Source organism: Solanum tuberosum, unplaced genomic scaffold, assembly GCF_000226075.1.
Source record: "Solanum tuberosum cultivar DM 1-3 516 R44 unplaced genomic scaffold, SolTub_3.0 scf00019, whole genome shotgun sequence".
Classification (NCBI taxonomy): domain Eukaryota; kingdom Viridiplantae; phylum Streptophyta; class Magnoliopsida; order Solanales; family Solanaceae; genus Solanum; species Solanum tuberosum.
This window is the reverse complement of record NW_006238945.1, coordinates 1,395,671-1,405,168: the sequence shown is the minus strand read 5'-3', so window position 1 is coordinate 1,405,168 and position 9,498 is coordinate 1,395,671. Positions and strand designations below refer to the sequence as shown.

The 9,498-nt window shown below is 35.6% G+C and overlaps 1 protein-coding gene and 1 long non-coding RNA gene across 2 annotated transcripts in view; both read left to right on the top strand.

Moving 5' to 3' along the window:
• Positions 1 to 2,250, top strand: part of LOC107058363 (uncharacterized) — a 10,798-nt gene extending 8,548 nt beyond the window's left edge. Inside the window, exons 2-3 of the long non-coding RNA XR_001471987.1 lie at positions 1,969 to 2,082; positions 2,160 to 2,250. This is a non-coding gene — a long non-coding RNA (uncharacterized lncRNA). The remainder of the gene's footprint in view (positions 1 to 1,968; positions 2,083 to 2,159) is intronic.
• Positions 2,251 to 4,221: 1,971 nt separating this feature from the next.
• LOC102595161 (protein odr-4 homolog) lies at positions 4,222 to 9,159 on the top strand. Its single transcript, XM_015304204.1, has 11 exons — positions 4,222 to 4,357; positions 4,403 to 4,432; positions 4,519 to 4,604; positions 4,786 to 4,874; positions 4,982 to 5,110; positions 6,163 to 6,277; positions 6,623 to 6,707; positions 6,825 to 6,934; positions 7,337 to 7,488; positions 7,946 to 8,042; positions 8,698 to 9,159. The coding sequence occupies exons 1-11, from the start codon at positions 4,222 to 4,224 to the stop codon at positions 9,016 to 9,018; spliced, it is 1,350 nt and encodes a 449-aa protein (XP_015159690.1). The 3' UTR covers positions 9,019 to 9,159.
• The last annotated feature ends 339 nt before the right edge of the window (positions 9,160 to 9,498 follow it).

Genomic DNA, 9,498 nt, shown 5'->3' with positions numbered 1-9,498 from the left:
ATTGTGAAAATGGTGTAGTTGGTTGGTGAGAAAAATGAGAGAGACAAGGTGAAAGTGGGGTAGTGGGGGTGATGGCATGTAGATTTGAATAGGCGTGGGTGGAGGGTGGTGGGATTGAGGTATATGAGGTTTGGAGTGTAACATTAAATAAGGAAGTCTAATCTATGTAAATCCCTTAATATGTGTAACTGATGATTTCAATTTTAAAAAAGGAATTGAAATCAAATTAATTAAATATTATTAATTAATAATAGAAAAAATATAAACAGATTAATCATTTATTAAATAAATTGAAATTAATTTTTAAATTAAATTAAATTTAATTGATATGTCATAACCCGTAAATAAACTGTTATAAGTAAGAATTTATTTAAAAATATGTTTAAAACCCGTAAAATTTACTCTTAAATGTGTATATGGCGTGAATTTTCCTTAAATTTATTCTTGTGGGTATATGTGAAATTTCCCCTTCTTTTAATTGAATTGGACCTCTAACTTAGTAAAATCAGCCAATATTTGGCCCATTTTCAATGACCAGCCCACTCTTCTTCTAAAACAGAGGCCCAGACCCATTTTGTTCTTCTTCATTCCAACAAAACAAGATGCGCTCAACGCCGCGAACCCAACGAACAGTCTAATTCCCAATTTTATCTGTCATTTTCCTCTTTTCTCCTTCAATTCGTACTCTCCGCCTGCATAGCACGAACTCGAAGACGCCTCAAGCTTCTCTACGGTAATATCCTTCTGATTTTCGATTTTCCTTTTCCAATTTCGTTCAAAATAGTACGAATTCGTTTATCCTCTAAGATTTTTGAATTTGGGATTCTCCCACATCGGTTCTAGGATAGAAATTCCCCTCAAATCTCTCCTATAAAAATCCCCTCTCTTCACGGAGACGGTTTGGATACCTAAGAGTACTCCTTTAAGGTTTGGGAATTCGGAGTGTCTTCTCAACTCGCTGCCCGGAAAGAAAGAGGTAAATTCTTTCTTGTATCTTGCAGTAATTCACATCTTATGATTAAAATCGCGAAATGTTATTTTCTTTAGATTTGAACCTACCTTGGTTACTTCTTCTTATTCTTTCTTTCTTTGTATGTTAAATCAAAGAGATTCAATGGTCAAGACTGTCTTATTTTGATTCTTTTATCACTTCTAAGATGATCTCAGGCCTTGTAGTAAAAATTCCAGAAAAAAAGAGAAGGGTTTCTGTTCGCATTTTGAGAACTAAAGTAGTCTATATTGACTTATAGCTATACTCCCTATTGTGATGGCTAAACAGCCCGAATAGGAATTTGTTTGTTTATTTTCTCTCTTCCTCGTGTATTAGTTTACACCTACCAATGTGTTTCCAAACCATGATTAAGAGAATGATTTGCTTTCTATGTGTTCACATCCATGCGTCACTGTTTTATTTTGTTAAGTCAGTGACTAAAATGTTGAAGCACATACACATTTTAGTCGGGTCAGGTTACCGGCTTAGAGGCAAACATGGAGAAGTCCCACATTTTTATAATAAAGGTAATTGGGGAGACTAAAGAAGGAATACTCAATAGAATTGAATTTACACTTAGCTCATTTCAATTAGATACTTGGGATTACCTCTGTTCTCCAAGAAGTGGTTGAAGATGAAATGTCATCAATTGATTGCCAAAATAACCGCGCGGATAACTATCACTTATTCGAAGAAGTTATCATACACCCGAAGATTACAAGTGATAACATCAGTCCTATATTCGTTACATAGCGCTTTTGGGGATTTGTCTTTGTACTACCCCAAAATGTTGTTTAAGAGGTGAATAAAATTTGTAAACACCTATATTTGTAAGTCACACTAAAGTCTGTTACTTTTTATAAATTAAAAATAATATATATTTTTTATCAACACCCTAATTAGGATAGTGCAACTTATATTGGACCCTTTTCCTATTAGAGAAATTTCAATAAATAATAGTGGTGGTTCTATATCAGAGTGCAAAGCGCAAAGTGCAAAGAAAAGAAAGAGATGGTGAAAGTAGTAGTGGGGGAAGAAAGTCAGGTCAAATTAGCTGAAAATCGGCTTAGCAAATCTGGAGTCCTTGTCAGGTATATTAGAAAAATAATAAATTCATGTATGAATGACCAAAGTTGTATATATATATAAGGATAATTTGTTTCGACAGGTAGGGCTTGTAATTGGGAATTTAAGTGGGAAATTAGATCGAGGATTCATATTCGATTTAGTCCCAACACCGCTGAATGACAACGGTGAGCCGGCATGTTCCATAATTGGCGGGGCTAAAGATGATCGGAAAAAGGCATCCAAAGGGAAGTCGCTCCCTCATTCTTCCGCATTATTTATTGACAAAGATTGGCTTGCTGAACACGCTCGTCAGGTTCACTTTTTACCCTTCTCTATTTTATAATTACAAATTCACATTCTACAGCACTAGAATTATGTTAGGTTACTACTTCTCCTTTCTTACTTACTTCCACCCACTGCCAAATTGTGTGGAAGAATTTGTATGAACTACTCTGGAAATCCATGTATTTTATTTTTTTGATAACCATGATGTCTGGTCAAGCTTGCACACATCTTGACTAATTCCATAATTTTTCTGCCTCCTCTCACTAGTAATATGTATTAGGTAATTTTGTCTACCAAGGCTAGGCCATATGAGAAGAAATCACCTAGTGTATTGTATCTACTGAGATTTGAACTTGAGACCTCATGGTTCTGAACTCACTTCATTGACCACTAGGCCACACCCTTGGGTGTGGGAGATCCATGTATTTTCCTCAAATGAATCTATGTGAGCCTATACTACTAGCCTGTTATTTGCATATTTCTATGTATTACATAAGGCAAAAAGTATATGAAAGCACCTAGTGTTCGCTAGGGAATCTGCTGCGAAGTGCAATTCAGGTGTGGGATTGGTTTAAAATAGGTGCATAAGAAGAGAGAAAAAATGTGATACAACAACTATGACTCAAATCCAAACAAGTTGGGTAGGCTATATGAATCCTTGCAAACCATTTTTCTCCATTTCAATTCATTTCTGGACAACATTGAACAAAAGGAAAATATAAAAAACAAGTCCACAAATAAGATTTTGTCCATTTCTTCCGCATTTGTTGATGTTTCTTCCGTTAAAGGAGATTCGAGAAAGGATGAAATAGGAAGACATGTTTCCAAACGTACCTTCGTTTAAGAGAATATTTTTTGTGTAGAAAGTCTCAAATTCGGGATCTTCTGCTATGGGAATTTCTTGAGAAATGAAGTCGAATGGTCTTTTGACCTTCGTTTGATTCTGCGAAAGCCGTAGCCCTTTAATTGCTTAGGGGAATCGGCTGAAGGCTTCTCAACATGTTGGTGAGCTTTTAGATCCCGCCAATAAAAAGTATATTCTAATCCTAACTGACATGTATGTTGTAAAGTCCCTATTCATTTAGTTCAGAACCATTTTAAAATCTTTGATTCAGATGCTAAAATGTAGTCGCAAGTTTCCGGTATAGATTAGTGATTAGTTCTCGAATCCTAGATTTCTAATATTTATTCCTCTTCACAAACACATCATATATGATATCTTTTTTTTGGTGGTATCTAGTCATCTCTTGGGTTGTGTAAAAGAAAGAAACCATAGGTGTTCTGATGGGGCATCAACTCCAATTCAATCCCAGGAAGCCTAGATGCTTAGTTGTTTTGAAAGCTAGATGGTTAGTTGTTTTGTTTAGCTGAAATTTCCTACTCCTGATAGCATTGACAGTTTTTTGGGGCTCTGTTAGCTCCATGGTACTAGTTGAGTTTTTTTGTAATAGAAGCTAACATGTTTTTTTTTTGCTTCAAAACCCTATTGGCTTTTGCGTTTGCAATTTGATACCTTCCAGTTGTCATATATCAATGACAATATCTTACTTCATCTAAAAAAAAATATGATATCTTTATTTGGTAAAAATCACCTATGATATCTTCTAACAGTCAAAATATAAGGTTACTGGCTGTATGTAATGTTTAGTGCTGCCCTTTGCTTGACAGAGCTTGTGGGTGTTGAGGCGCATGTAGTAGCACCTTGATGCCTGCACCAACGTGCCTTTCATTTTCTGTGATGTCCGCAAACTATGCAACAGAAATGCTTCTACTGCTGCTACACTGTGTGATGCAAATACCTCCTCTATTTGACAACTACCATATGTTTTCTCAACTCTGTAGCCTTATATATGAACTTTGTTTGGAAGAATATTCAAATGGGTATAGTGGATTTAAGAAATATCTCTCGTCCTAACTATCTGGGTGTTGTGCTGGCAACTTGTCAATTGACACTAACTTCAGATTTCGTGGAAAAGGCCATCATAGTGAATCATCAAAAATATTATGAATCATGTAAGTCTACTGTAGAGCTAATGGTTTAATATATGCATCTTTCAGGTTGGGAGAATGCTAGTGGGTGGTGTGAAGGTGGTTGGCATCTATGTGTGGACCAATGAGAGCTCATTAAAAAATTCAACCATCACTCTGTCAGGTTTTACTATCATAACTTGAAGTCAATGCTATATTTTCCACTCTAAACCTGAGGCTCTACCATAACTGCACTATTGTGTTATTTTCTGGAATAGGAGGCTCTCATGTAGTAAGTCTCTGTTGTTATGCCTTTTACGGTGAAGTTAACTTACCTTCCAGAAAATGTTTAATGAAACATGATGAAACATGAAACTTATAATTTCCATTACTCATAATTAGTTTTCGATGTTAACTTCTGTCATTATTTGTATTCTTGCTCTCTCTCACTTGCTTATGAAATAACTGTACAGGCTGCAAAAGCAGTTGCTGAAGTGGCCCCTTTGTTGGAAGTGGATTGGGATGAAAGATTGCTTGTGCACATTGGTTACAGTCCCTTGAGGTAATCTTGTCTAACTATGTGTTCTTATAATCAAATAGGCCCTTCCTTTTCAAAAACATATTCGAATCGTCCCTTATTGTTGATTTAAGAGATAAGATGTATTCCAGGTGGACATGTGGAAATTGCTCGTTGGCTTCAAATATTACATCAGGCAATTTACGACCTTGTGATTTCAAAATGGGTAAAATTCTGAGTACTCGTCAGGCATTCCGATGCACATATGACTTTGATTTGAGGTGAACTTTTGTTTGCTAGAATTGCTCATTTTTTAAATCATTCTTTGGTGTGTTGGACTGAACATGAGTTTTGATTTCATAGTGCCACATTTCAAACCAAAAAGGAAATTCCAACTATCTCAAGCAACTCATTTGTTCGTTATTTTAATTGCATGATTGTTTGTTAGGATATTTCTTTTTTGGCATGACAACATTGATAAGGAGGCAAAAACTTCCTCCCCGTTTTCCCTGGCACTAGAGAGGTAGGAGAAGTGCCATATTAATGTCGAAGAACGTTAGCCAAAATTGTGAGTGAAAAATGGCTTGTCTCAAATATTGGGCAACTTTCGTTGTTGAGCTATTGGCTTGTATCACACTATGGCTTTTGGTTTATTTTTCTGCACTAGTATGACAGAAGAAAGAAATAATTCTTTTTTTTGGGGGGTGGGGAGGGGGTGGTGGTGGTGGTGGTGGGTGGTGGGTGAGTAGGCCTTTTTGATCAAGTGGTATGCAATAAAACTGTTAAACATTTCCTTTGGTTGGTTGCAGCCATTTTATATTCGTTAGGGTCATTTTGTCGTAATAAAGGTGTGATTGGAAAACTATTATCCCTCCATGTTATGATGAACTGGAGGTTGCATCTAGAGTAGATCCTTTCTCTTCTTTGTTTTGTAGCTTTGCACTTCCTTTTCTTGTGATCCCTATATGGTATATCTCCCCACACAAGCTTAGTAAACCCACTGTACCAGTGGAAACAATTCAGTTTTGAGACTTTCATAAAATAGAGATATGTCAAATATGATATTTTCTGCCAGAATCATGGCTCTTAATGACTGTTGTGCATCCAGGACTTTGTGTTACCATCCCCTCGTTTATGTTCGCAAAAACGATTCATTTCAAACTTGTGCTACCTTGTTAGTACCGCCATATAACTCATGAAGTGTTTTCCCTAGTCCTACCTTTTGTTTTTAATTACTCAAATCAATTATGTTTGTTTATTCTTTTTACTGAATTTCTTAGAGATCTCAGAGAAATTCAGAAAAACGTCTCACGATTGAGCAACATGTTTCCAGGTTGCCCATATACCAGGGTTCAAGTAGCAAAAGATTAGTTGACATTCTTCATCATGGCATTTCAATTCATGCCAAAGAGCTTAAAGGTGCCAAAGCATTGATTGATGGGAAATTGGTAATGAACTCTAGACTTGTGGCATGAGTCTAGATCAACCACTATTTTTAAACTTGGATGGTAGTTTTCCTCTTAAAGCATCCTCATGGCCACTCCTTATGATTTCACTACCTCATGTTGCAACTTGTTTTTTCTCTTTCATTCATTTTAATTAATAATTGCTAAAATTTACTCTAAACAGTGCTAGCTCTTGAGTAGTGACATATCAAATGGTCCTTAAAATATGATATAGGCTGCTACTCTGTACTTGATTTGCTTGCTTTTGTCCTCTATCAAAATATGAGCCCGGTCTCTTTCCTTAGTTATTATGTTTGACAATTTTCACCTTTTTTCTTTCATTTCTAGGCAAATGAGGATGAGCAATTTGATTTAGGTGGTGTACATGATGTTGAATTTCTCCTACCTTTCATGGAAGATAAGTATTTGGAAGGTCTGTAAACATTCTCCAATTTACACAATTGGCCTTTCTTTTGAAGTTGATGAAGTGAGTTAGTTGCTATACAGTAATTATTTTCTTTCTGTCATTCATTTCCTTTTTATTGTGAAGTATACAGCCAAAAAGAGATTACAGGTCTTCTAGTCTTCAGCGGCTCTGTCTGCTCCTATGCTTACTCAAATTCGAAGGAACCATCTTCTCAAGCTTTGGCTGACATAAAGGTAATTTAACTTTGCATTTGATGTTGTTTGTTCCCTACATTAAGAACTAAAAAGTTCAGTAAATCTGTTCTTACTTATCTGTTGCATTCATGGATGTTAAGATGTTCTATTAGATTTCAGTCCATTTGTTGGGCTTCAAAAAGCCATATTATCAGAGCATATTAGACGGATTACTCGAAGCAGAGAGATTCATTTGTATTTTCTCCATAAGATCACAGGCATCGTACACCTGGTTCTGGATTTAACAGTGATTTTTATATCAAAAAGGGAATATTTTACTATTTGGGTTAGAGTGAACTTGGTTTTAGCTTACATTTGTTCTGCATAATGCTAGAACGTAGATCCTGGTTGTCTTAAGGATTTTTTTCTCCAGCATTTAACATCTGGCTTCTTGGTGTTTAGGAAGACATAATTAAGAGTCTAAGAAGCAGGTTAGATATCATGTGTGATGAGGCAGACAGGAAATCAGATTCTAAAGAGGACAGAACTGAAGAGAGCAACAACCAGATATTAAGTGGGAGTGCAGTTCTGCAACTTGATTTACAGTTACAGAGGTATAACACAGTGTAATGGTATCTATTCTCTCCTCTAGATGTCCACATTTAACCCTGCACACTTATTTTTCACAATAGCATTGACATCTGTTTGCAAAATTCTCTAGTTCTTTATTTATTTTTCTGGTACGGACTTTAGTATTTTAGTGAGATTTAATTGTGCCTTTATAAACTTTATTCAAAATTGAGGATTTGATACTTCCTCCATTTTTCTGATGAAATTTGATACTCCTCTACCATATTCTTATTGAAAACTACAAGAGTAATTTTGTCACTGGTCATGACTAAGGGTGCTTATGGCTCGGTTCGGCCTGGTTTATCGGTTTGTAAATATGCTAAATGTATTTCATTTTTCTAAACAGCTTTGTAGTTATTACACTTTGACCTTTATCGTTAACTGGACGGTAGCAGTTGGCTTGTTAGCAATGCTAAAATGGTTTACTTTCTTTTTAAACAGAAAACATTGCAGTATGTCATTTCCTCGAAGAGTATTTTTACCCTGGCTGGCTGATACATTCCTCTGTGACTATATACAACCATCTGAATCAGTTGAGGTGAGTTAGTTGCACCCTTTATATTCTTTGGTGAAGCAAATTATATTACACTCAGCCGTATTTCTTTTATTTGTCTTCCATTAAACATAAATGACATTTTTTCCTTATATTATGTTGTTTTCTTGCCTTAAAGCAAAGAAGTTACGCCTTTGATGTAGAAAGGTTGTTGGAATAGGCACTACTTCAAAGTCCTGTAACTATACTGAAGCTGCAGGCACTTTTGTCTTTGCGTGTTTGCATGCTCTAAAGACAAACACACGAGTGTGGTTATAGAATACATGATTCTCTTGTACTTATCAGTAGGTGTTTCACCTCAAGGAATGTGTTTCTTGTGACAATTTATTCATTTTTAGGATTAAAAGTTGTCAAGAAAATCTAATACCTCTCTATAATGGTTGTCGTACTGAAGGAAGCTCCATCCTTGATCTCACTTGCTGAGTTCTTTAATGGAACATTTTGTTGTCTCTCTGTGATAATGGTACATTCAAGATGCAGCTGATCTGCCTTGGCAATGAAGTTGTCTATTTGGTACAGAAGTGGTTTGAGCAGTATTTGTTAAGACATTGTTTACCATATTGCTCAATGCAACTAAATATGTTGGTAATTTTGAGATTATGATTTCAACTCAGCTCTGATGTGCTGTACTTTGAGTTAGGTTCTCGTGGATCATTTTGCCGAGCTCATGTCTCTAGAGTTCCCAAGTATTTCTTCAAAAATCTTGGAGCCTGAAGCTGAAGCTGAAGCTCCTGCATTGGTATTATCCACCACAAAATCATTTCGGGAGGTGTCAACCCCGTATGCTTTACTACCTAAGTCAGACGATTCACTCTCAAATCAAAATAGAGCTGCTACAATCTTGAGAAGTGACCAGAAATCGACAAACCCAGCTGGTTTTAACTTCATGATAGCTGTTTTAGTTCTTGTTGTATCAGTTGTGGTAGGGTTTGTGGTATTTTTTGTTAGGTCATCATCCTAGGGAACACGGATGGTGCGAACAAAAGACATGTTTAGATCAAATCTGATGATACTGTCTCGTGCATTAACTAACTACTAAGGCTATCATTTACAATTCTACACCGACTCCAAATAATTTATTTCGGTGATAAATTCTACCATAGTACAAGTGTGGGTATACTGTGTGTTATCAACATGTCTGTTTTTGATAATTATTTTTATTTATCTATGGCATTTTGGTCATTTCAACTCACAACATTCCTTCCATTATATATCTATATATATATATATATATATATATATATATTATATTACGTTAAAAGCATGAACTCCTAACTTAAATGTTAAATTATTAAAATATCTCTAACTTAGGTTGTGACTTTTTCGATGAGTTGTGACTTTTCTGATAAGTTGTGATTTTTCGATGAGTTGGGATTTTTCCAAAGAGTTTGGACTTTTTCAAAGGCTTGTGACTTCTTAGAAAGATCATGACTTTTCAAAT

Bases quoted from the DNA above. Each gene is read 5' to 3' on its own strand.
- LOC102595161 (XM_015304204.1), top strand. From the start codon at position 4,222: ATGGGTATAGTGGATTTAAGAAATATCTCTCGTCCTAACTATCTGGGT. The intron at 4,875-4,981 runs GTAATCTTGTCT...GATGTATTCCAG, and splicing joins ATTGGTTACAGTCCCTTGAG to GTGGACATGTGGAAATTGCT. The intron at 6,935-7,336 runs GTAATTTAACTT...CTTGGTGTTTAG, and splicing joins AAGCTTTGGCTGACATAAAG to GAAGACATAATTAAGAGTCT.